At 47.2% G+C, this 26,288-nt stretch overlaps 2 protein-coding genes across 3 annotated transcripts in view; one reads left to right on the forward strand and one right to left on the reverse strand.

Annotated features, from left to right (window-relative positions):
- Nucleotides 1–938: 938 nt before the first annotated feature.
- HEATR9 (HEAT repeat containing 9) lies at nt 939–17,910 on the forward strand. 2 transcript variants are annotated; one of them, XM_002695647.6, is made up of 15 exons: nt 939–1,288; nt 2,449–2,498; nt 4,682–4,863; nt 5,112–5,238; nt 5,451–5,507; nt 5,707–5,763; nt 6,365–6,422; nt 6,798–6,928; nt 12,407–12,589; nt 12,961–13,053; nt 13,147–13,266; nt 16,099–16,172; nt 16,650–16,701; nt 17,137–17,223; nt 17,431–17,910. In XM_002695647.6, exons 1-15 carry the CDS (start codon nt 1,201–1,203, stop codon nt 17,797–17,799), a joined length of 1,728 nt encoding a protein of 575 aa, XP_002695693.1. In that variant the 5' UTR covers nt 939–1,200; the 3' UTR covers nt 17,800–17,910. The 2 variants fall into 2 exon arrangements, with proteins under 2 accessions (XP_002695693.1, XP_059734401.1); XM_059878418.1 differs by lacking the exons at nt 5,707–5,763; nt 6,365–6,422; nt 6,798–6,928.
- A 7,032-nt stretch (nt 17,911–24,942) lies between these two features.
- The window catches only part of TAF15 (TATA-box binding protein associated factor 15), a 29,973-nt gene continuing 28,627 nt past the window's right edge, over nt 24,943–26,288 (reverse strand). The window contains exon 16 of the mRNA XM_005220048.5: nt 24,943–25,272. Within this exon, the coding sequence (XP_005220105.1) occupies nt 25,233–25,272 (40 nt within the window). The 3' untranslated portion in view covers nt 24,943–25,232. The remainder of the gene's footprint in view (nt 25,273–26,288) is intronic.

Consider the following 26,288-nt stretch of genomic DNA (forward strand, 5'->3'; position numbering starts at 1 on the left):
AACAGACCACCAGGGAAGTCCTCATATAGTTTTAAAAACTCACATTTTTTTTCTAAAATGAAATAAAATAAATGTGTTCGTGAACAACAACCCAAAGACTTCTATCTCTTGCTGCCAAAGAAGGAGGTACGTGTATGATTGGGAGAAGGGATAGTTAGGGAGTTTGGGATGGACATGTACACACTGCTATATTTAAAATGGATAATCAACAAGGACCTCCTGTATAGCACAGGGAACTCTGCTCAATGTTGTGTGGCAGCCTGGATGGGGGAGAGGGATACATGTATATGTATGGCTGAGACACTTCACTGTTCACCTGAAACCATCACACCATTGTTTGTTTTTTAATTATATTTATTTTAATTGGAGGCTAATTACTTTACACTATTGTAGTGGTTTTTGCCATACATGGACATGAATCAGCCACGGGTGTACATGTGTTTCCCATCCTGAACCCCCCTCCCACCTCCCTCCCCATCCCATCCCTCAGGGTCGTCCCAGTGCACCAGCTCTGAGCACCCTGTCTCATGCATCGAACCTGGACTGGCGATCTATTTCACGTATGATAATATACATGTTTCAATGCTATTCTCTCAAATCATCCTACCCTCGCCTTCTCCCACAGAGTCCAAAAGTCCGTTCTTTACATCTGTGTCTCTTTTGCTGTCTTGCAGATAGGGTCATCGTTACCATCTTTCTAAATTCCATATATATGCATTAATATACTATATTGGCATACCATTTTTTGTTAATCAGTTATACCCCAATACAAAATGAAAAGTTTTTGAAAATTTAAAAAACTTCAAAGGAGACAAAAAAATAACAAGGGATACGTGAGCTTGAGGCTCATTAAGTGCTTTGACTTTTTTTTCTAATTTATGCCTCACCACTGCCCCTTGAGCTCACCCGACAGGCATGGCTTTCCTCCTTTCAGATGAGGAAAGTGCACCTCCCAGAGGGAAAGCGACTGGCTCAAGCCACAGGCCAGTAGATGCCAGGGCTGGGGCTCCAGAGTAGAACCAGAGTGTTCCATGCACCTAGGTGATCTTTTCACTCAACACTCGGAGGCTTCTAGCTCTAGAAGCCCAGACACCTCACTAGTCCCTCTTGAGCCACAGACGACAGGTCTCCCCGAGCTCTGCCCCAACTCTCACAGAGGAGCAGTCCCTGTAGTCCCTGCCCGCCCCCCAGGAGAAGAGGATGGCCTACGAAAAATCAGTCAACATCTCTGACATCAACAGGGCGATGTTCAACTGCCCATGGCTGGAATATCCAGGAAGGATCAAAGGTGAGGTTAGAATGGACAAGAGTGGAGTCGGGGATAGGGACCTGAAAAGGAAAGCTCCCTGGCCCCCACTCCCAGGCAGGAGTCCGGGTGATGTCAGCAAATCTATGGGCAGAGTCAGGGCAGATCCTTGGGTACTTTCAAGGCTCTGTACACCCCTCAAGGTAAGTTTCCAGGGCCCTCTAAGGTGGGATGTCTCTGCGACTCCCCAGCTTCTGCTTCCTCACCTGCTCTGCACTCTCACAATGCCAAGGTTTCAAGGTGTTCCTCTTGCCCACTGTTCTTCTCATCTGTCTGGCTACTCTCCTACTTGCACTGAAGACTCAGCTTGTGGATAATCTCCTCTGGAAACCCTCCCTGCTCCTCCCCACCAGGTTAGGACCCCTCATCAAGACCACCTATGCCTTTATCCATCCTCACATTTATTTCCCTTTCTTAATCCCCAGAAAATGGTTCTATCTCACCAGTAGACCAGTGGTTCTGAAAATATGTTCCCAGGATCAGCAGCATCAGTATCTTGTTAGAAATGCAACTTCTCAGGATTTACCTGGCGATCCAGGGGTTGACTCTGTGCCACCAATGCAGAGGGCAGGGGTTCGATCTCTGGTCAGGGAACTAAGATCCCACATGCCACTCAGCATGGCCAAGACAAGCAAACAAAAAACAAGATCTCCAGTTTTTTCTAGTGCCACTCAAGTTTGAGAACCACCGACCATTTTTACATTAGAATCCTTTGGGAAGCTTTCTAAAATGCCTAGGTCCCTTCCTTGGACAATCTGATTCAATTAGTCTGATGCAGGACTGGGCCATGTTAAAAAATTCCCTCAAATAATTCTAATACGCAGCCAGGGATGAGAACCACTCTGCCAGACCAGTGTGTCTCCAATTTCAACATGCATAGGAATCTTACTCAAATAAAGATCCTGACTTAGTAGGCCTGAGAGATTCTGCATTTCTGAGAAGCTTCCAGGCTATGGCAATGCTGGTATTGCACAGACCAAGACACCAGAAATGTACGAGCCCCTTAAGGACAGGAATTATGGCTTCTTTACCTCCCCAGTGCCTGATATCGTGTTTGCTAAATGCTAATGCTCGATAAATGAATGCCCAGAAGGACAACTCTTCCACTCACCTTTGTCCGTGTGGTCTCCTTTGCACAACAGAACTCAGAAGAGCTGCAGCTCCTGTCCTACTTCCCTGGTCCTGTCACCAGGTAAGACCCCTGACTTCCGCCACCCTGGGAGCCTTGTTGGAGGAAGAAGGTCAGCAGACCATCCCTTCCCATTAAGACTAGTTCATTGAACCCTATGGGCTCCCTGGTGGCTCAGACGGTAAAGAATCCACCTGCCAATGCAGGAGACCTGGGTCCAATCCCTGGGTTGGGAAGATCCCCTGGAGAAAGGCATGGCTACCTCCTCCAGTATTGTTGCCTGGAGAATTCCATGGACAGGGGAGCATGGCGGGCTACAGTCCATGAGGCCGCAAGGAGTCGGACACGACTGAATGACTAACACAAACACATACTTAGAACTCTACTCTCACCCCTGGGAATGCCACTAACTCTGTGTGACCTTGGACAAGTGGCTTTCCCTCCCTGAACCGCAGGAGTAGCCTCTATCACAAGTCAACCTCTGTCCCGCTCCCTTTGTCGAGTGGCTATGAGATAACATCTGTAAGGCTTTGCCTGTGCAGGCAGTTGCTTAATAATGAGTTATTTTTGAATTTCAGATAAACAATGAATATTTTTCAACATGCCTATGTCCTAAATATTGCCTTCACTGCCTGGAATCAAAATTCAGTGGGACATCCTGGAGTGTTTTGTTTGTTTGTTCTTAATTGAAGTAGAGAAGTTTATTTATTTGGCTTCTCTGGGCCTTGGCTGTGGCATGTGGAATCTAGTTCCCTGACCAGGGATTGACCACCACCCACCACGGCCAGGTCCCCTGCAATGAAAGCTTGGAATCATAGCCACTGGGCCACCAGGGAAATCTCAATCCTGTTTTTTATTTGCTTGGTCCTTACAAAATCTGACAACCCTACTTAGAGTGAGTCAATGTCCCATTTTCTGAAGTCACGACAATCACCTGCGAACTCATTATGATGGCCTCTGTCACCCCACTGGGAACCACTAGCCCAAGCCCTTTTTCAGAGAGTTGTTGTAGAGACAGGAAGGCTTGAGAAGGGACAAGAATGAATCCTTGTCAAATCTTCAGAGAAATCCCCTGACCCCTCTAAAACCCTTGGCCACAAGCAGAGCTGCAGTTTCACAAGTGTCTAAGACAGATTATTTGAAGAAATCCTGTTTTTCCAATGAAACTATTAAGTTCCATGAGAACAGGAATGATAACTGTCTCCCCAGCACCGAGCACTTGGCACATAGTAGGTGCTCAATAAAAATCTGTCGAATGCCTGGGTGGATGAGCAGGAGCCCAAAATACCCCTCTCTTTACTCCACATGTCCCCTGTCCCTGGCCTTTTCATCTCCTTGCCCAGATGGCCTTTTTTTTTTCTTTTTGGTTGCACAAGGTCTTCAATGCTGCACACGGGCTTTCTCTAGTTATGGGAAGTGAGAGCTACTGTCCACTGTGGGCTTCTTACTGCGGTGGCTCCTCTTGTTGCGGCTCATGGGCTCTAGAGCGCAGGCTCTGTAGTTGTGGCAGACGGGCTTAGGTGCTCCTTGGTATGTGGGATCTGCCCGGACCAGGGATCAAGCCTGTGTCCCCTGCACTGGCAGGCAGATTCTTATCCACTGGACCACCAGGAAGTCCCCAGATGACTTTCTCAAAGTCCCTTGAAATTCTAAACTAACTGAACTGTGGACAGTTGTCCCTTGGTATCCACAGGGGATACCAAATTCCACGGATACTCAAGTCTGTTGTATAAAATGGAGTGGTGTTTGCATGTAGCCTACACACATCCTCTCTAGATTATTTATAATACCTAATACAATGTAAATGGTATGTAAAGAGTTACCAGGTACATGGCAAATTCAAGTTTTGCTTTTGGGAACTTCTTAGAATTTTTTCCCCCAAATATTTTAAGCCCATGGTTGGTTGAATCCATGGATGTGGAACCTGTGGATACAGTGGGCCAACTGTACTCAGATCAACTTACAGACCAACAACGGTTTCCCAATCTTTATGTCATTAGTCCTTCACAACCACCTTGGGAGGGGTACAGAACAAGGATGATTAGCCCCATTTTGCAGATGAGAAGACTGAGACCTTGGTAGGGTAAAGTCACTTGCCCGAGTCACACAGTTCGTTAGGAGCTGGCTGTGTCTTCAGGACGAGAGGCTGAAGGGTATTTCCCTCGTCTAGTCCCTTCTCACCATGGCCCTCTTGCTGGCTGAGAAATGTCCCCTGTGGCTGCTCTGCCATTCACACCCACCTCCAGGCACCAAAGGAAGAGTTTCCCCCAAGTCCGGAGTGCTGGAGAGAGCACCCGAGCAAGCCGAATGCCGTACCTTACTGCTACTACAAGAAGCCCGAGCTGTACACGCACTGGTATACCCTGTATGATCGCCGAAAGGAACGGGAGGCCCAGAAGACACTGCGGAAAATGAGAGATCACCCCAGGTGTGTTTCGTCCCTTCCTGTTCTCCACGCCCTCCCCATCTTCTAGGAAAGGACAGAAAGAGAAGAAAGGGGTGGAGTGGGGCTGGGGGGCTGGGGTGGGGCAAATCAGCCTACAGACCCCCGAGGAGACCCTGGGGTAGATGGAAGCTGATCTGAGCTGGGCTGAGGACCAGAGGCAGAGGAGAGTCCGTGAAGTAAGGAGGAAGGGAACGAGGGGACAAGGGCTACCTGTGTGATTTCTCCCACAGGTACCTCAAGGAGGGTACCCTCAGCCAAAAGCTCCGTCTCCCCATGAGCAAGCTGACTCGCAGGTCTCCGGTGGAGTCCAAGCCCTTAGACCCTGCTGGGGAGCCCCTAAAGTGGCAAAGGTTAAAGGTCAGGGGCCATGGCAGGGGCCGGGCAGAATGGGGAGACTCTGAGGATGCCTTTACCTCGGGCTCACACTATCCTTCCACCCTCAGAGCCTGCCGGCAAAATGGAGTGGGGGGAGGAGAGTGGATTGGGTGAGCTCCTTCCACTTTGAAGGAAGCTTGGTAGAACTATATTTGTCCCTTTCTTCCCTTCCACTGGCTTCCCTGGATGGGCAGGAACTCACAGAAAGCCTGAAATCTCCCAGGGAGGATGAGCAGCTCTACGCAGCACAGGTGAGAAGTGGCAAGGGTGGAGGGGTGTGGTTACAGGCCAGGTAGGAGTTGGCTGAGCTGGTGAGGAGAAAGATGCTGGAGGTGGAGGGCAGGGAGGGAGTGATGTTCCAAGAACAACCTCCAGCAGTGTCCAGAAGGTGGCAGCTCGCAGCGGTGGTGTCCAAGCTCTCTCCCTTTTCCTCTCCCCCTGTTCCTGCAGGCTCTGGGGTGCCTGGGGGTCAGAGACAAGTTTGTCATGGATGCACTGTGTCAGGTGGTGAGTCTGGGGCTGCACAGAGTCCAGGAGAGGAGGACACAGGGCCCGCGGTCTGCAGATCCTTGGGACCTGAGCACAGACAGGGCCCCCCAGGGTCAAGGACGATGGGTCAGATGCCGGAAGGAGGCAGCCGCCTTGTGCGACATATGCCCATCTCATGCCCTAGGCTTCTTTAAAGGGCAGCTTGATCTTAAAGGATGGGGAAGGGGGGATCTGAAGATCCCCTTTGTCTGACAGAGAAGTTGACTTTGGGGGTGGGGGTGGGCTGTGTTCTTACCCATAATCTCATTTAAATCTTCTGATACCAGAACTAGTTAGCAGGAGCTGTATTGTTCTAATGAGAAAATGAAAGCTCTGAGAGGCCAGGTGACCTGCCCTAGGCCTCATGGCTATCAGACACCAGATAGTGAGCTGAACAAAAGTCTTACTCCTAAGTTATGGTCCTTCCATCGCGTCACCCTGCCTGCGCCCGTGTTTGAACATAAACAGGTCACTCGGTTTCCTCATCTGTAAAATGAAAAGTTAAGCTGAGCTGATCCTGAAAGCTCCTGATAGTCCACCACCTTAGGGCACGTTCCCACCCCCTACCCCCTTAAATCAGGCCCAAGCCGGTCCGGAGAAAGTGAAATATGAGGCCTGTCGAGCCCTGGCCATCCTGGGTGAGTGGGTCCTCCCCTGGGTGGGAGTAGGGGCAGGGGAGGAAGCAGGCAGTGTAGCCGCAATCCACCTTTAGGGAAGGACAGAAGACAGTGGACGGCGCCCCCACTGCAACCCAGTCATTGGCAGATCTGGGAGTGATCCGAGGGATTGTTGGGCAGAGCGAGGAAGGTGGGGTGAAGAGGGAGAAGAGGTGGGAGGGAGACAGAGAGCAGGCTCTGGGAACTGTGGTCACGCTCAGCCAGCTGCTCTGGTGTCCTGCGGGGACGGCCGACCGTGGGACCGAGGTTGTGAGGACACAGAGGAGTCAGATGGAATCTGGCAGAGAGGAGCCGCCCCGGAGGCTCCGCCCTGACCTGAGGCTCCTCCCTGTCCAGGATGCCTGAAAAAGCACGTGATCCAAACTCTCATCAAGAAGTTGAAGGGGCAAAATGAGGGGCAGAAGATGGATACTCTGATAGCACTTCGGACAGCTCTGAGTTCCTGGGCTGCTGTCCCCAGAGATCAGGTGACTGTGGGGGAAGAGTCAGTCCCCGGGGCAAGGTCGGACAGGTCATCAGTGGTGCTGGCTGGGGGTTAAGCTGGGGCGAGGGTACCTAGCTCCTAGCTCTGATAGCGGGGGACGATGTCCTTGTGGAGTCCCCTGTGGAATAGGTTGCCTGGACAGAATCACTGGCGTAGCTCCTGAACTGGTCATACCACCTCTGAAAAGCCAGCTTTCAGAGTTGTCATTTGTCCTGCTCTAAAATGGATATAGTAGTTATAGCATCGTTGAGAAGATTAAATGAGATAATATATGTAAAGCACCTACTTCAATGCCTAATTATTTTTATATATATATTTATTTATTTGGCTGCACCAGGTCTTATTTGAGTCATGCAAACTTAGTTGTGGCACGTGGGATCTAGCTCCCCGTTCAGGGATCGAACCTGGACCCACTGCATCGGGAGTGTGGAGTCTTAGCCACTGGTCTCCATGGAAGTCCCAGTGCCTGTGCTCTTTCAGTGACCACGCCTCATTATTATTATCATCCTTAAAATAACTTGTTAAAGGAAAAACCTCTGCCCAGAGGGGACAGGGACCAAGAAAGTCTGCTGACACTACTTGAGATTTTTCCCCTTTAGGGTCCTCTTATTTTGACCCCGTCACTGTTCCACATGAAATAGAATTCATTACATCCACTTACTCAACAAACATATTGAACAGCTATCATGGGCCAGACATCATCCTAGGCCCTTGGGATATGTCAGCAAACCAAAGCAGGCAGAGATCTCAGCTTTTGGTAGAGCTTACATTCCAGTGGGGTGGGGGAAGGGGAGAGGGGAGACACGTGAAAGTGAAAGTCACTCAGTCGTGTCCGACTCTTTGTGACCCCATGGACTATACAGTCCATGGAATTCTCCAGGCCAGAATACTGGAGTGGGTAGCCTTTCCCTTCCCCAGGGGATCTTCCCAACCCAGGGATCGAACCTAGGTCTCCCTCATTGCTGGCAGATTCTTTACCAGCTGAGCCACAGGGGAAGCCCGGGGAGACATGTAATAACCAACAAATTTCATTATATAGTACGTTAGATACAGCAAGTGCAATGGAAGAATTATGTAGAGGGATGAGAGTGATTAGGATGATCAGGGATGAGAGTGATCAGGAATGCTGAGTGCAGATGGAATGAGTTGCGATTTTAAACACGGAGGACAGGGGAGGCCTCATGCGGAAGTCGTCGTTTGAGCTCAAGCACGAAGGTGAGGGGTGAGCCTTGCAGATATCTGAGAGAAGGCATCCCCAGCAAAGGAAGAATCGAGGCAAAGTCCCGAAGGCAGGGGCAGGCTTGGTATGGGCAAGGAACAGCAAGGAGGCCATGTGACAGAAGTGGAGCGGGAACAGAGAAAGCAGGAGGAAATGAAGTCGGGTCAGAGGCGCTAACAGGAGACTGGCGCATATGTGGCCTTCTGGATGACTTTACGTACTTGAGCTTTTCTTCTGAGTGGAATAGGTTTTTGAACAAAGCAATGATGTGATCTAACTTATGTTTCAAAAGTTCACTCTGGGGGACTTCCCTGGTGGTCCAGTGGTTAAGACTCTGTGCTCCCAATGCAGGGGGCCTGGGTCCAATCCCTGGTTGATCCCTGGTCGGGGAACTAAGATCCCTTATGTGGCACAGTGGCCAAAAAAAAAAAAAAGGTTCACTCTGACTGCTATGTTGAAGAAAGATGGGCAGGGGATGAAAGGCAAAAGTGAAAGCAGAGAGACCAGTTGTGCTCAGTCACTTCAGTCGTGTCCGACTCTCTGCGACCCCATGGACCATGGCCCGCCAGGCTCCTCTGTCCACGGGATTCTCCAGGCAAGAACACTGGAGTGGGTTGCCATTTCCTTCTCCAGCAATAAAGTATGAAGTGAGTGAAGGGAGTGAAGTGAAATCACTCAGTCGTGTCCGACTCTTTGCAACCCTATGGACTGTAACCTCCCAGGCTCCATCCATGGGATTTTCCAGGCAAGAGTACTGGAGTGGGGTGCCATTTCCTTCTCCAGAGAGACCAGTTAGGAGTTGTTAAGGCAATCCTCGTGAGACACAATGGTGGCTTGCACCACAGTGGTTGCAGTGGGGTTGGTAAGCAATTTTAAGTTCTGAATATGTATATATGTATTAATATTTATTGGTTTGTTTTGGCGGTGTCGAGTCTTGCTTGCGGCATGCAGGATCTTGTAGTTGCAGTATGTGGGATCTAGTTCCCTGAACAGGGATCAAACCCAGGCCCCCTTCATTGGGAGTGTGGCGTCTCAGCCACTGGACCACAAGGGAAATCCCCTGCATATATTTTTAAAGTAAAACTCTGACAGGTTAAATGTGAGCTGTGAGAGAAAGTGAGGAAACAAGGAGGAAGCTGAGGCTTTTGGCCTAGAAACGGAAAGGATGGAGTTGTCATCAACTAAGAAGGAGAATGAGTTTCCCTGATAGCTCAGTTGATAAAGAATCCACCTGCAATGCAGGAGACCCCGGTTCGATTCCTGGGTGGGGAAGACCATCTGGAGACAGGATAGGCTACCCACTCCAATATTCTCGGGATTCCTTTGAGGCTCAGCTGATAAAGAATCTGTCAGCAGTGTCAGAGACCTGGGTTCAGTCAAACCTGGGTTCAATCCCTGGGTTGGAAAGAAACCCTGGAGAAGGGAAAGGCTACCCACTCCAGTATTCTGGCCTGGAGAATTCCATGGACTGTATAGTCCATGGGGACAGGACTGAGCAACTTTCACTTCACTTCAAGATGGAGAAAGCTGCACATGCAACAGGCTTGGAGGTAATAGCAGAAGTCCAGCTGTGGACAAGTTATGTTTGTGACGTCTTCTGGACATCCAAAGGAAACAAATAAGCAGCTGGATATACAACTTGGAGTTCAGAAGCCTGAACTAGTGGAAGAGATCTACAAGTTGCCAGCATATAGGTAGCATATCATGTCATTCAATAAGATGAGATCACTAAGAACCAAGAATCAAGACTTGGGGCACCCCAGTGTTAAGAGGTCAGAGATAAGAGGAAGAACCAGTAAATACTAAGAAGTAGCCAACAGGTAGGAAGACAACCAATAGAATGGTATACTGAAAATCAAGTAAAGAACATTTATCAAGGAAAAGGAGACAAATCAACCATATCAAACAATATAAGGACTGAGAATCCATACAATGGATTTAACCATGTGGGGATCATTGATTATCTTAACAAGAACTATTCTGGTGGGGTGGTGAAAGTCTGAATGGAGTAGGGTTAAGAGAAAATGGGGAGGAAAGAAGGGCAAGATGGCAAGAATAGGCAACTGTCCAAGTTTTTCTGGATAGAGCTGTAGTCAGCAGCAGGGGTAAATTCTAGAAAGAGAAAAAATAGCAGCCTGTTTCAACGCTGAGGGTTAACGATCCAGTCGTCAGGAAAATGATCGTTTTGAAGAGGGTGGGAAGAGTTGGGCAGCAATGTTCTTGAGAAGATGAGAAGGGATGAGAGCAAGCACGTAAGAGATTGGCTTTATCTTTTTTAATATTTTTATTTATTTGGCTGCACCAAGTCTTGGTTGTGGCATGTGGGATCTTTAGTCGCACGTGGACTCTTGGTGGCAGCATGTGGGCTCTAGTTTCCTGACCAGAGATCGAACCTGGGCCCCCTACAATGGGAGTGTGCAATCCTAGCCACCAGATCCCCAGGAAAGTCCCCAAGACTGACGTTTTTAGATAGATGGTCATGGTCCACAGTAACGTGGAAAGGAAGGAATATGGGTGCAGGTGTTGAAAGGTGGACAGAAGTGGTGGTAAGTGTCTCTGGAACTTCTTTTCTAGTTGCTTTTATTTTGCTCGATAAAGTAGGAAGCAAGGTCATCAACTTAACAGAATAGAGAAAGAAGTGTTAGAGGGTCCAGAGGAAGGAATATGAATTAGGAAGGTGGGAAAGAGAACTGCCCAGGGAAAAGCAGTCTGACCATTAGGCATCATTAAGGGTCTACATAAGGTTTGTGTTCATATACTTCAAGCAAGATTAGTCATCATAACTTTGATTTCCTCTGGGAAGTGCATGCATAGAGTTGGTGGAGAGTTTAGTACAATAAAGAGGGGGTAAAGGAGTTCAGGGACCATGGAATTGAAGCTGGGTAAAAAGGGAAGAAAGTGAGGAGGAGGGCAGAGTTGCTCAATGAATTGTTAGTCTTCATGCAGTCCAACTTTTTTAATAGAGTGATTTATTAGCATTAAATATACAAAAAACATTCACTTTCATTTTTATTTATAAGAATCTGAAAGTAAGGAATATAAAAGTTACAGATAAATTCTTTCACTAAGAAAAGTTTAAAAAATAAGCAACGGAGATAACACGATATGCCTAAGTGATAGATCTGACCATGTACTTTTATAAACCCTCACAATCCCCCGCATATACATCTATACTTACATAAAAGAACTCATCTTTTATGTAATAGCCAAGTAAAAACTCCCAATTCCTGTTTAGAAGAATTCAATTAACAACAGGAATAAATAAAAGCACTCTGACCACACTATACAAATGTAAGGAACTTTTATAGACAATTTACGATAGAAAAAATACATGAATAACTAACCCACATATATACTCACGTACAGGTAATGAAATAAGTTCAAAGTAAAGCTATTTAATATACTCCTTTTAAAAAAACTCATTGGCATATAGTTGCTTTACAAAGTTATGTAATGTTACAATGTTTTCACTGTACAGCAAAGTGAATCAGTCATTCGTACATATTGTTGCTATTTAGTCAACAAACTTGGACAAAACATGTCCAACTCTTTGGCAGCTCCATGGACTGCAGCCCACCAGGCTTCTCTGTCCGTTGGATTTTCCAGGCAAGAATACTGGAGTGGGTTGCCATTTCCCTTTCCAGGGGATCTTCCCCACCCAGGGACCGAACCCATGTATCCTGCACTGGCAGGCAAGTTCTTCACCACTGGGCCACCAGGGAAGCCCCGTACATACTTTTTTGGATTTCCTTCCCATTTAGGTCATCACACAGCACTGAGTAGAGTTCCCTATGCTATACAGTAGGTATAACAATAACTGCTGACATCAGAGGAGAACCAGAAAGACAGGAGGAGAGGGAGTCAGAGAAAAGCTGCAGTAACGGGTAACGATGAGTCCCTCTGTGGGAATTAACGGCTGACGTAGCACCAAGGACAAGGTTATGGGAGGAGAGGCGTCGGGTCAATGACCTGTGTATTTTTTTCAAATGTCAAGAGCTGAGACAGCAGAGGTATTAAAGAGAGTAACGCCAACCCATCCACAAGAAAAAGTCATAGAGAAGTGAAAGGCTGTGAGCTGGGAGCAAGTAGATGGGAGCAAGAAGGAGGGAAGTGGGTAAACTAAGCTCTTGATAGGAGATTCCTTCTAGGGAAGAGGGAGAAGGGGCTGGAAGCAGTCTTGAATTGCCCTCCTCACAAAGCCTGGCCAGAGACCTAGTCCAACCGGCCCGTCTCCCTCTCAAGAGGACTCAGGTGGAGGATGAAGAGAAGCTGGTGCTGGCGCTGCTGATGCTGATAAAGAAGTCAGGGAACAAGGCGGCGGCGGAGGCGGCCCTGTGCTTGGGGTTCCTGAGGCCCCACAGCAACGTGGCCCGAGAGTACTTGCTGCAGTGCCTGTGTCAAGGGCCGAAGACCCAGCAGATGAAGGTGTGAGGGGCGGGGGGCCGGGCTCCCCGGGGACCCCTGGGGAAACGGTGCTGACTTTGCTGGGCTCTGGACCCTGTCATCCTCATCCCAGAGAAAAGGAGCTTCAGCAGGGAGCACCACAGGGTCCTCTGTGTGTTTGTGAATATGTATGTGGGTCACGTGGGCGTAAGTGGACACAGATCTGTGTATATTCCATTCATTCACATATGGGCACATGTGCACACACGTGAACTTGCGCTGTCACTCATGAGGCCAAGAAGGAGGAGAAAGGACTCTGCCTGTTTCCTACAAGTTCTAGCCCTCAAGCGTGCTTGGCCATCCAAATGCCTCTTGGTCTGGTATACGCCACCCCGCCCTGCCCACCCCCACAGGCACTCACTGTGCTGGTCAAGATAATGGGTGTGCACTCAGCCACAGTTGTCAGGAGCATCCTGGACCAGCTGTCTTGTTCCAGCGTCCTGGAGGTAAGCTCTCAACTGCCTAGTACCCTTCCTGCTCCAGCACAAGGATGTGCTGGGGGATGAGGAAGGCAGTCTGTCCTTTGTGTCTGCCCTCAGCACCGTTTTGAAGCCACGCAGATGCTCAAGGCCATAGGGCTGGAATGGATCCAGGCACATGGTCTGGAAGAACTCACATTTGACCTACTCAGGAGAAAGACATATAATGAACCCTTCTTCGTAAGTGAGACCAACACTCCCAAGCCCAGGCAGCCCAAACCTGTCTCTTCACCTTTCTCTAAAGGACCCCCACCCTGCCTTGGCTCCCACCACACTGCCCCCCAAAGTTCAGTTCAGTTCAGTTCAGTTGCTCAGTTGTGTCCAACTTTTTGCAACCCAATGCACTGCAGCAAGCCAGGCTTCCCTGTCCATCACCAACTCCTGGAGCTTGCTCAAATTCATGTCCATCGAGTCAGTGATGCCATCCACCACCTCATCCTCTATCGTCCCCTTCTCCTCCTGCCTGCAATCTTTTCCAACATTAGGGTCTTTTCCAAGGAGTCACTTCTTCATATAAGGTGGCCAAAGTATTGGAGCTTCAGCTTCAGCATCAGTCCTTCCAATGAATATTCAGGACTGATTTCCTTTAGGATTGACTGGTTTGATCTCCTTGCAGTTCAAGGGACTCTCAAGAGTCTTCTCCAACACCACAGTTCAAAAGCATCAATTCTTCAGCACTCAGCTTTCTATATTGTCCAACTCTCACATTCATACATGACCACTGGAAAAACCATAGCTTTGACTATGTGACCCTTTGTCAGTGAAGTAATGTTTCTGCTTTTTAATATGCTGTCTAGGTTGGTCATAGCTTTTCTTCCAAGGAGCAATTATCTTTTGATTTTGTGACTGCAGTCACCATCTGCAGTGATTTTGGCACCCAAGAAAATGAAGTCCATCACTGTTCATTGTTTCCCCATCTATTTGCCATGAACTGATGGGACATGAACTGATGGGATGCCATGATCTTAGTTTTTTGAATGTTGAGTTTTAAGCCAGCTTTTTCACTCTCCTCTTTCACTTTCATCAAGAGGCTCTTCAGTTCCTCTTTGCTTTCTGTCATAAGGGTGGTGTCATCTGCATATCTGAGGTTATTGATATTTCTCCCACCAATCTTGATTCCAGCTTGTGCTTCATCCAGTCCAGCATTTCGCATGATGTACTCTGCATATAAATTAAATAAGCAAGGTAACAAAATACAGCCTTGCCATACTCCTTTCCCAATTTGGAACCAGTCCGTTGTTTCACGTCTGGTTCTAACTGTTGCTTCTTGACCTGAATACAGATTTCTTAGGAGGCAGGTCAGGTGGTCTGGTGTTGTCTAAGAATTTTCCACCAGTTTGTTGTGATCCACACAGTCAAAGGCTTTGGCATAGTCAGTGAAGCAGAAGTAAGTGTTTTTCTGGAATTCTCGCTTTTTCTATGATCCACCAGATGTTGGAAATTTGATCTCTGGTTCCTCTGCCTTTTCTAAATCCAGCCTGAACATCTGGAAGTTCTCGGTTCACATACTGTTGAACTTAGCTTGGAGAATTTTCAGCATTACTTTACTAGCATGTGAGATGAGTGCAATTGTGCAGTAGTTTGAACATTCTTTGGCATTGCCTTTCTTTGGGATTGGAATGAACCTTTTCCAGTCCTGTGGCCACTGCTGAGTTTTCCAAATTTGCTGGCATATTGAGTGCAGCACTTTAACATCATTATCTTTTGGGATTTGAAATCACTCAGCTGGAATTCCATCACCTATACTAACACTGTTAATAGTGATGCTTCCTAAGGCCCTCTTGACTTCACACTCCATGATGTCTGGCTCCAGACAACACCATCATGGTTCTCTGGGTCGTTCAGATCTTTTTTGTATGGTTCTTCTGTGTATGCATGCCCCCCAAAGCATGCATCACATTTCCCAGAACATAGCTCCTATCTCCAAGCCGTCTGGCCTCTGTGTGGGCAGTCCTCTCAGCTTAAAGTGCCCTGTTATTCCTCCCTCCCCTGAAAGGTGTAAAACTGCCTCTGCTTTCAGTCCCACTGGTAAGTAGCTGCTCTCTCCTACTGCCTATTAAAATACGATCACCCCTTCCAGACCAGCCCAGACAACACCTCCTATGGGAAGCTTTCCAATCACCACCAACAGAATCACCCTGCCTTCCCGTGCACTCCCTGGCTTTTACCTTTCTTAGAGCTTGCTACAAAGCCAGCCACAGCACTAAAGACATTTTTCTAAGCTGTGAATCAGATTGCAGCTCACCTCTGCAAAAAACTTGTTACTCCCCAAGCTCTCAGGAGGGCTTACATAGCCCTTCACCACCCAAGGCCTGCCTGACTCTTTACCCTCACCACACTCGTGCCAAGCCACGCACCAGCAGTGCTTAGGAGCAGCCTGTCCTGACTTATACCCGTGGTCCCAGTGTAATTGCTCAGTGTCCCACTCTAAAGACTCTGTATGGTCACCTAGCTAAACTGAACCATTTCCTGTTCCCTAACCTCTCTGTGCTCTCTCCTGCCTCCAGGCTTTTGTACCTGCTCTCCCTCTGCCCAGGGAAGTTGGCCCCCAGCCTCTCGGCCTGGTTAACTCCTACTCATGCCTCAGGTTTCAGCTGCGGCATCACTTCCTCCAGGAAGTCTTCCTGGAACTCAGACTGAGCTAGGAGACCCTCCTGTTGTCCCTACATTTAGTTCAGGAGTCTGACTGCCTGCTCACTTGTCTGTTTCCCCCACCAGACCGTGAGCTCCCTGAGGCAAGGACCATCCACACAGCACAAAGTAAACTCTCAATGAAGGTTGATGGTCCAGTGGTTAAGACTTCACCTTCCAGTTCAGGGGTTGGGGTTCAATCCCTGGTCAGGGAGCTAGGATTTCACATGCCTTGCAGCCAAAAAGCCAATACGTGAAACAGAAACAATACTGTAACAAATTCAATAAAGGCTAAAAAATGGTCCACATCAAAAAAAAAAAAAGTGGGAAGCACTTAAGAGCACACCCCTGAGTCCCTGTCCCACCTTAATCTCTCTTCAGGCTATAAGGCAGGCTGTTGCTGAAACTGTGGAAGAGCTCAAGATGAAGCCCATGATGTTGAACTTGGTGGAGGCGTGAGTGGTTCGGGCTGGGAGCTACCAGGGCCAAATCCTAGGCTGTGGGAAGGGGACAGAGGGTCAGTGAGAGCTGAGAACCTACTGCCTGGTCTCAGATCACACTCCCAGGCCACTGGCCAAGTCACTCTTTGACCTCTGGGCTTTTCTTCATCTGTAAAAAGGGGCTGGTAATACCTACCACTCAGAGTTGCTATTTAAAGCTCAAGTTAAGATGAGGACTTGGAAGGGATTTGTAACCGTAACGTTCTGGACAAATGTGAGTCCTGATCATCACTCAGAGCCCCTTGGAAAACTGTTGTACCGACCTTTCCCCTCCCAGTCCCTTTCCTGACCCAAGAAACAAGAAGGGGACGTTAATGAAATTAACATCACTCATCAGCTTTATGCCTGAGTCACTCTGGACTATAAGAAGCAGCCAGTCTTCCTCCCCTTCCCCTTAACTGGACCACAACACACTCACTCCCTTCTCTTCAGGCAGCTGATGAGCTCAAATGCCATAGCACGCCAGGAAGCAGTCATCTCTCTGGTAAGGCCAGCTCTGCAACTCTGACCAGATGTGTTGATGGCTGGGGGAGTGGGCAGTCCAGGAGAGCTATTGAGGGAAGAAAGGGCTGCAAAGTGTGGGGAGGGGGTTTGCCGGCTTTTTTATTTTAGACTTCCCACTGTACCAGGAGTTAAGGGAAAGCTTTTCTGCAGGACTGGAGCTGGGTATGAGAAGGGACAGGTGAAGGGTGTGAGGGGCATTGCTAAGATGTGACAGAAACTATCTTGACTCTTCCGGTGAAAAAAATTGTACCGGAACCCAATGCAGAGGCAGGCCCTCAAAGGTAAGGAAGCAGCTGGGAAGCCACATCTCCTGTCCAGGGAAAGGGTCATCACGAGGGCACTAGAATGGAAGAGAGCATAGACAGGGCATCTTCCTGGGCTGGCTACTGAGGTGCCCTCATCCTGCCTCTGCCAGAGCGTCCTGGGGATCCGCAGCCCACAGGTGTTCCACTTGGTCCTGGACATGCTGGATGTGGAGAAGAACGCGTCTGTGAAGAAGAGTGTAAGGCATCCCTGCCCTCCTCTTCCTCCAGCCTCTCCCACTCTCCTCACACAACATGCCCTCTGATGGAGGAGAGGGGAATAAGCCCTTAGACGTTGCCCCTTGACCTCATTTCCTGGGACTCAGAGTGACCTGTGGCCAGAACTCCCCTCCCCCCTCCCAGGGCTGGCCTGAAGGGAGCCAGCCACGGGGCTTGTTTCAATGCAGCTACAAGAAACATTAATTCTTTTGGCCTCCATCGATCCCTGGATCCAAAACAAGCTAAAGAACAAGGTTCTCTTTGTATGTGAGATGCCAAAGACCAGCATGAAGGTGGAGTTCACAAGGTTCCGGAAAGAGCCTGAGAACCCTGAAGAGACAAATATCCAAGACTTTAAACTTATAGAGCTGAACCCCTTGTTTCTTACAAAGTCCAGTGCCATGTTAGACCGACAGAAAAAGCTAAACCCCCAGAAAGGGTCTGATACCCCTGGCTTCCTACCCTCTTTCTCTATATCCCCCAAACACCAGTCACAGGGGCCCTGGGCACAAGGGATCAGAAAGCAGCTCCAGACCTTTGCTGAGACCCCCAACTAGTCAGGTGTTTAGGTCGAGTCCCTGCTCTTTCCTTAAGGGTGCTTCTCAGGCTCGCCTGAGAAAATGATCAGTACTTATCTTCCATGAATAAATGAGCATCACTCTACCTACCATGATGGTTCCCTTCATCATGAGCTGCACTGAAACACATATCTTCTCACTCCTGGCTGGGCCTTCCTTGCTCTCAGCTGCACATCCTTTCCACGAGACAAACCTGCTCTGGATGGCCAGCCTGTCTTCCTACATCAAGTCCTTTGTCTGCATCCAGAATGTGATGACAAAGCCAGAGCTGAGCCCGTCCAGAGGGGGCTGCTGAGGAGGAAAATGGGAGAAAATCCTGGAGAGCTTGGCTCTTGGGCCATTTCCTCTTACTAACTTGTCCCTCCCCACCACCGCCCCCCATTTCCCTATTGGTGGTCAAGAGATAAATTAGACTTAATTAAGACCAACCATCCTCTCTGCTGTCTCTTCTCTCACACCTGCTTTCCAACTCCCTTAGGGTCATTCCCTCTGACAGACTCTATTTACTCTCTAAGAAGTGCCTTAGTGCCTCCCTCATTTTACGAAATGCTTCAGTTTTCCTTGGCCAATAGGACTGGTCACACCAATCCCAACAAGCTATGTCCTCCATTAAAAGGAAAAGCCCAGACAAATCTGAAATCAAGTCCCAGGGCCCATCACTCACTTGATCTTCGACTGTGGAGAAGTTACTGAACCATCCTTACCTACAAAATGAAGGGAATGCATACTACTTCTGAGGGCTCTTAGGATTACGTGCGTGTGTGCAAAGTTGCTTCAATCGTGTCCCACTCTTGGCGATCCTATGGACTGTAGCCTGCCAGGCTCCTCTGACTATGGGGATTCTCCAGGCAAAAATATTGGAGTGGGTTGCCATGCCCTCCTCCAGGGGATCTTCCCGACCTGAGGATTGAACCTGCATCTCTCACATCTCCTGGTGCCACCTGGGAAGTCAGAATAACACAGAACCTACTGGTGCCTGGTATTCCATAGAAGGCACTCAAGTGGAGATTTCTTTTCTCTATTCCTCTCTTCAGTGTTGCCCTGTGAGCCTGTGACCACCAGAGATTTAAAAAGCTCTGCTACCTTCATTTACCCCTCCGATCTTATTGAGAGGTCAATGAGAGGTCAAGTTCTTTCCATTGAGCTGCAGCTGCTGCTAAGTCGCTTCAGTCGTGTCCGACTCTGTGTGACCCCATAGATGGCAGCCCACCAGGCTCCACCGTCCCTGGGGTTCTCCAAGCAAGAACACTGGAGTGGGTTGCCCTTTCCTTCTCCAATGCATGAAAGTGAAAAGTGAAAGTGAAGTCACTCAGTCGTGTCCGACTCTTAGTGACCCCATGGACTGCAGCCTACCAGGCTCCTCCATCCATGGGATTTTCCAGGCAAGACTGCTGGAGCAGGAAAGGCCAAAGTGAAACAAATGTTCCCTTCTACTGCCCTACATACCAGGTTCTAGAGTAGTCCAGTTATTCTGAATCCAGCATGGTATATGTCACTGAGATTTATCTGCCCACCTGCCCTACCACTTATAAATTCATGCTTTGCTTTACAGAATTTTAAGTAAAAACCAAAGGAATGGTATCACTATTCTGGGGTATAAGCAACACTGCCTCTAATAGTGTGGCACAAAGGCCAAAGATGGAAAAATGATCTTTTCCTCTTTTGTCCACTCTACAGTTTTGCACCAGTGAGCATCCTAACCTAAATTTCCCTGGGCCTTAACAGTGGGTAGAAGTGAAAAGTAAAAGTGGGCTTCCCTGGTGGCTCAGACGGCAAAGAATCTGCCTGCAATGAAAGAGCCTGGGGTTTGATCCTTGGGTCAGGAAGATGCCCTGGAAAAAGGAATGGCTACCCACTCCAGTATTCTTGCCTGGAGAATTCCATGGACAGAGAAGCCTGGCAGGCTACAGTCCATGGAGTCACAAAGAGTTGGATACAACTGAGCAACTAACATTTTTACACTTTAACGGCCTGTGGGTACAAAATGAGTCCTTTACTGTATACTTTAGGCTCTCCATTCCTGCAAAGTTCTGCCCACAGATCTCCAACCCTTCCTCTTCCACACTTCTGGATCTCTCCAGGGCGGGGGGGGGGGGGGGGGTACGGGGGTGGTCTCATTATTCAGCCAAATACCACAGGCTCTGCTCAGCAGGACCTCCATCCTAATTCCACCAGCCCTCACCAGATTTAAGACAGTACGAGCATAAAGGTCTGCATACAGCATCTACCATCTGGTAGACCATCAACATTCCAGTCTTCCCAGTACTAGAGCTACCTAGACCCAATGTTCTTAGAAACATGCTTAGTCCAAGCTGGGGCAACTTCTCTGAGGCCTGAACTGCCCACTCTTCTCAACCATCCGGATCTGCTGGGACTGATTTTCGACACCATCCAAAATGTAAGACCCCTCCTTTCTCCTCCCTTTCTAATGGGATCTCTAGATACCCCCACTAATGGGGCGGCAGGGGGGAATGGATTTATACTGTCCACCTCTTCAAACATTTCTCACCCCTCTGTGTTGTAAGTGAAATCTGGCTCTTGAACTGGCCTCTTCCTGAAACGGCAGATGTTGTTCCACCTCCTGCATTCCTTCCCAATGTCACGATCTCCTGTCATTGTTTCCCTAAGGGTCTTGGCTCAAACTAGCTCTCCCACCCTCTGCCCACTTCCTTATTTCCTCTCATTCACTGCCTGAATCTTAGTCTTGCTATCACCATCCCTATGGACAACCGTCTTGACACCTCAGCTCCTTGGTCCTTAAGCTCAGCTACAAAGGCTTTTCCCTTCCAGTTACTCCAGCTACCCATTTCTGTGGCCCTTGTCACTCCCAGGAATGGCTCCAACTCCAAAATACTCATGAACATCTGTAATACTTTCTGACCCGAATCTCCCATCTATCTAGCTCTTTTTAACCCCACTACCAGTCCTTTGAATCTCATCAGTAACCCTCCCTAAGCTCTTGACTTCCCTACACTGTTAGCCAGCCCCCTCTCACTATAATTTCTACTCAGCCCAGACCCCATCCAGCAACCACTCTCCTCACTAGCCTCATACTTCCACTAGCATCTCTCTCCCTGACTAATAAAACTCCCAACCCTGAATCAAATTGCCTCTGATCCTATAACCAGGTTGCTGATTATGGTGGAGAGAATTCACACATCCATAGACTGGCTCCCCCAAAATACTTGCCTCCTATCTTAACTGAGCCCTTATTGCTCTCTGGCAACTTTATGGTGATGAGTGACGATACTTTCCTATTTCCTACAAGTTATTTCAAGCGTTCTCTGTTCTTGTCACATTTCCTACAGTCTCTTCAAACTTTCTATCACATTACCTCCTCAACTCTCAGTAGACCATTACAATTTCTCTTCAGGGAGGAAAAAAAGACATCAGATGAAAATTACCCCAAATACTTCCCATCTCTGTTGTAAGAATCCTTATACACAGTAGTTAAGAGCACAGGCATAAGGCCAGATACTCTAGTTAGTATCTGATCTCTGTAACTTAACTAGAGATGTGATACTGGGTAAGCTGCTTAACCTTTCAGAGCCTCTGTTCCTCAATGTATCCTCTGAAAGGCCCTTCCAGTAGCAATCAAAATCATTTACACCATTCACCTCTCCTGTGATTTCATATTCAAAGAGTATTTTTCCCTATACCTCTTTGCCTCACAGCATTGTTACAAGAATTAAATGAGTTAACACACACCAATTTCTTATTAAGAGCTTGGTACATAGTAAGCTCCCAACAAATGTTAGTCATCTGTTACTTTTATCAGCATCTGCACTTATTCTTACCTCCAATTACAATGCAAGAAGCACTCTCCTGAGGCAAAATCCTCCAGTGTGGCGATTCCTTCAAGGAATTTAAATACCAATTATCCCCACTTCCTTCCAAGTAGTGCATAAACATAATCAATTCCCATCCATCTTAATAAAGATAAAAACCCATACCCTGGTCATGTCGCCCCTTCTTACCTCATCCTATTTCTAACCACCCTTCATAACCAAAGTTTTTAAATCGTCGTTCACATCACCTGTCTCCATTTCTCTATTATTTAATTATAACTTATTTAAAGTTTAAATTATTTAATTATAAATAATTATTTATTACCCTTTGGGTTCAATTTTCTACCAAAACCACTTTTGCTAAGGCAGTGATTCTCAGAAATTCCTCCCCACCCTCCTGTCCCCACCAGCCAGGGGCATTTGGTAATGTCCAGAGACACATTTGGTTGTCACAACTGGGGACTGCTACTGGTGTCTTGTAGAGGGCAGGGAGGCAGCTAAACATCCTACCAAGTACAGGAGGGCCCCTCACAACAAAGAATTATCCAACCCAAAATGTGAGTAGCACCAAGGTTGAGAAATCCTGTGCAAAGATAATTTACAACTCCATGTTGCTATCAACAACGAATGCTTCCTATAGTGAAAGTCAAAGTCCGGCTCTTTGCGACCCCATGGACTACATACTCCAGGCCAGAAGTCCATGGAATTCTCCAGGCCAGAATACTAGAGTGGGTAGTAAGATTCTCCAGGGGATCTTCCCAACCCAGGAATCGAAGCCAGGTATGACTGAACCCAGGTTTCCGGCATTGCAGGCAGATTCTTTCCCAGCTGAGCCACAAGGGAAGCCCAATACTGGATTGGGTAGCCTATCCCTTCTCCAGGGGGATCTTCCCGACCCAGGAATCGAATCGGGGTCTCCTGCCTTGCAGGCGGATTCTTTACCAGCCGAGCTATCAGGAAAGCCCCTAGTCTTTATATAGCTTGGCCAACTCGAGCACTTGACATCAGTAGTTTTTCTCCTTGAAATCCACTCTTCCCCTGGGTTCCACAGACACCTCACTGGTCATTCAGTCTGCTTCCATATCTTCTATTATCTTTTAGATGTTGGTATTTCTCAAGGTTTCATCCTAGGCTCTTCTCTCTAGTCTCCAAAACCATCAGAATCAAATGCAGCTTTTGATTTTTAAATGTGCCAGGCCTCTTAGATTCCATTGTTTTGGATTGGAGCCCAGACATCTTTCGCCTTGTAAAAAAGTTTCTAGCTAATTCTAGCATTCACTGAGAATGGAAAAACCACTACTGTCTTGCTTTATCCATATCCACTTCATCCCTTTAATTACCATTTATACATTAATGACTCAAATCTGTAATAGATTCATTTAGTCAGTATTTATTGAGTACCTACCTATTCTGTGTCTGACACTGTTCTAGGTAATCGGGTAGAACAGTGATCAAAAGAAGAGGTTCCCTACTCTCCTGGAGCTTACATTCTAATGGAGAAAAATTAACCACAAAAAGATTTCACATAGTGCTAAGTACTATGATGACATTACAAGAGGTGATGTTAGTGTGACTGGAAGAAGTATTGTACATAGGAAGGCCAGCAAAGACCTAGGAGGGAGGGTGGGATGTGACCCAACATTGTGGTGAGAAGCAGTCAGCCAGGTAAGCATGAGGAAAGAGAATCCGAGACAAACCATATACAGAAGCACGTTTGGTACCTTTAAGAACTAGGACTGCAGTGGTTAAGGAAGGCTAATATGGATAAATGTTCTATAATGAGGTGGCAGAGACAAAGGCCAGATCACACAGGGCTTTGTAAGCCAAGGTAAGGAATTTATAGCCTACATACAATAGGAGGTCACTGAAAGGACTTTAAAGAGACATGACATATAATACTGTTGGCTACTTTATGAAAAATGGTTTTTAGAGGTGCAAGACTGTAGGGGGAGGGAGCCTGCTGCTGCTGCTAAGTCGCTTCAGTCGTGTCCGACTCTGTGTGACCCCAGAGACGGCAGCCCACCAGGCTCCCCCATCCCTGGGATTCTCTAGGCAAGAACACTGGAGTGGGCTGCCACTTCCTTCTCCAATGCATGAAAGTGAAAAGTGAAAGTGAAGTCGCTCAGTCCTGTCCGACTCTTCACAACCCCATGGACTGCAGCCTACCAGGCCCCTCCGTCCATGGGATTTGCCAGGAAAGAGTACTGGAGTGGGTTGCCATTGCCTTCACCGCCCACTACTTCTGACATCCAGCCAAATCTCGTCAAATTCCCCCCTTCATTTCTCAAATTTATTACCTCCTTGTCCAGTCACTATCTGAGCTCAGACCAGTATCATCTCTCACCTGGTGTACCACTCTGTCTCCAGTCCAACCTCTCTACAAGGCAGCCAGAATTTTCCGTTGATGCCACTCAGGTCAGGCCACTCCCCTGCTTAAAATGTTTTAATGACGCCTCCATATGGAGGCATGGGGAAAACGAAATGGAAGGACCTTATCATGGAGCTGGTTTACCTCTCCATCTTAACTTTTGCATGCCCATTCTTAAATTCCTTCTTCCAATTACAATCATACAGTTTTCAAGTAAATACCCTGTTCTTCATTCTGTTAACTCTTTGATTTATTCATGTCAGTTTTCTGCTGGAACATCATTTCCTCACCCCAGCCTCTTTACTTTAACCAATTTCCTAGTCTTCTTTCAATACTCATCAAGCCTTCCCAACCCCACCTGATCAGTTAAGTATCCTTTCAACCAGCCATCAAAGCACCTTGCATTTATTCTTACTGTGGCCCTTATCAAACTATACGCTATCTGTTTGCTTGATGAGCAGTATGTCCAGCATTGATGCAGTGCCTTATCCTTGGTAAGGATAGAATATTGTAAAGAATGTCAAATAACATGCTCTGTACATTGGTATCTTAACCCTGGCTTGTCAAACCCTAACTCTTCTACACAGCTCTTGTACCTCCATATTCCCAGCATCTAGAACACTCCCCTAAATAAATGATACTCAGCTGTCAACTAACTATATCAAAATTACCTGGTGATCTTAAAATAAGATTCCCAGCTCTACCTCCCCACATCCCACCAGTTTCTAATCCAGCAGACCTGGGATGAGGCCTAGGATATTTGGAATTTTTACAACCTCCTCGGGTGGTTCAGACACACAGTCATGCTTGGAAACTACTATTTTTAACGGAGTAGGAGATCAATAAATATTGTTGGAAGTAACATTTTAATTTCATGAAGTAGAATTCATTTCCTAATTCTTTAGGGTTCAAGTCTGCTGCAACTGCACCCTACGTGTGACCAAACAATGCACTAATGTACAAAAGTCCACAAAACAAGCATTCTTTATTGCAGTATTACAAAACACTTTCCATTTTGGCAATATTTTACAACGCACTTAGCTTCAAGAGTTGAGAAGGAGAAGGCTGGAACCTAAAGGGGGATATTTCAACTGACATTTCTAAAAGAAAAACTGTCCCCACCCTCCCACCCAAATAAAAATTCAAATGTCACTTAATTTCACTACCCAAGAAGAGGCCACGAGGAAAGCAGCAGGCAAACTCTGGCAATTTCTCTATGGATCTTGTCAGAGACAAAGGAACATTCAAAACAGTCATCAGTATGGTCGGTTGCGCTGATCATTTCTGTAGTCGTTTCTAGGAATGAAAAATAAAGAGCCAGACTAAATTCTAATTTTCTACCAAGAGGGAGCATCAGACCCTTCTTTAGGATGCTGTTGACTAGCATCTGCTTGACAAATTTCTATAAGGATGACAATATGCCTAGTGTATTTCTCTACTTCTAGAAGGTGCTTACTATATGTCTAATTTATCAGCTTTAAGACACACAAAGTTCCTAGAAGCTTTGCTGTGACTAATTCTCTTAAAAATTTTTTCATCTAGAATAAAGACTAAACCACTGTGGTATTTCAGGTTGGAGACCTTGCCATTCCAGCACTCTAAAGAGAGTAGATTACTGGAATAAGCAAGCAAACACATTCATGTAAGAATTCTGGATCTGCCACTTATTATATGATCTTGGAAAAGTTACCTAACATTTCTTATTCCATAAAATGGAAAGTACATCTACTCCTGGGGTTGACAGAGGGACTGGAACTCCAGTATACAAAGACAGTTACACACAATTTGCCACACACTAAGAAGTATTCAGTTGGAGAAGGAAATGGCAACCCACTCCAGTGTTCTTGCCTGGAGAATACCATGGACGGAGAAGCCTGGTAGGCTGCAGTCCATGGGGTCGCACAGAGTCGGACACGACCGAAGCGACTTGGCAGCAAGAAGTATTCAGTAGATGATCATTACTAATAGGTAACAATTATTCAGTGATTATCATGGCCAGCTGTAATATAATCTAATACAACTCCACAAAATAGGGCTAAATGCCATTAGCCCTATTTTACAGATGAGAATATAATGCTCTAAAGAGTTAAGTAACTTACTTTAAGTCACACAGCTAATAATAAGTGGTGGGGCCAGGATTTCAAAGAAGATAGTCTGTCTCCAAACTCTGTGCTCTTAACTCTATGCTATACTAATTCTGGCTGCCCTATACTGTTTCTGACATAGAGAAGCTTAGTACAGTAATTGAAATTATTTTGCATCACTGGTTACTCAACTCTTTATGCCTCTACACTTACACGTGCATCGCACAC

The sequence above is a fragment of the Bos taurus genome, chromosome 19 (genome assembly GCF_002263795.3).
Source record: "Bos taurus isolate L1 Dominette 01449 registration number 42190680 breed Hereford chromosome 19, ARS-UCD2.0, whole genome shotgun sequence".
NCBI classification, from domain to species: Eukaryota; Metazoa; Chordata; class Mammalia; order Artiodactyla; family Bovidae; genus Bos; species Bos taurus.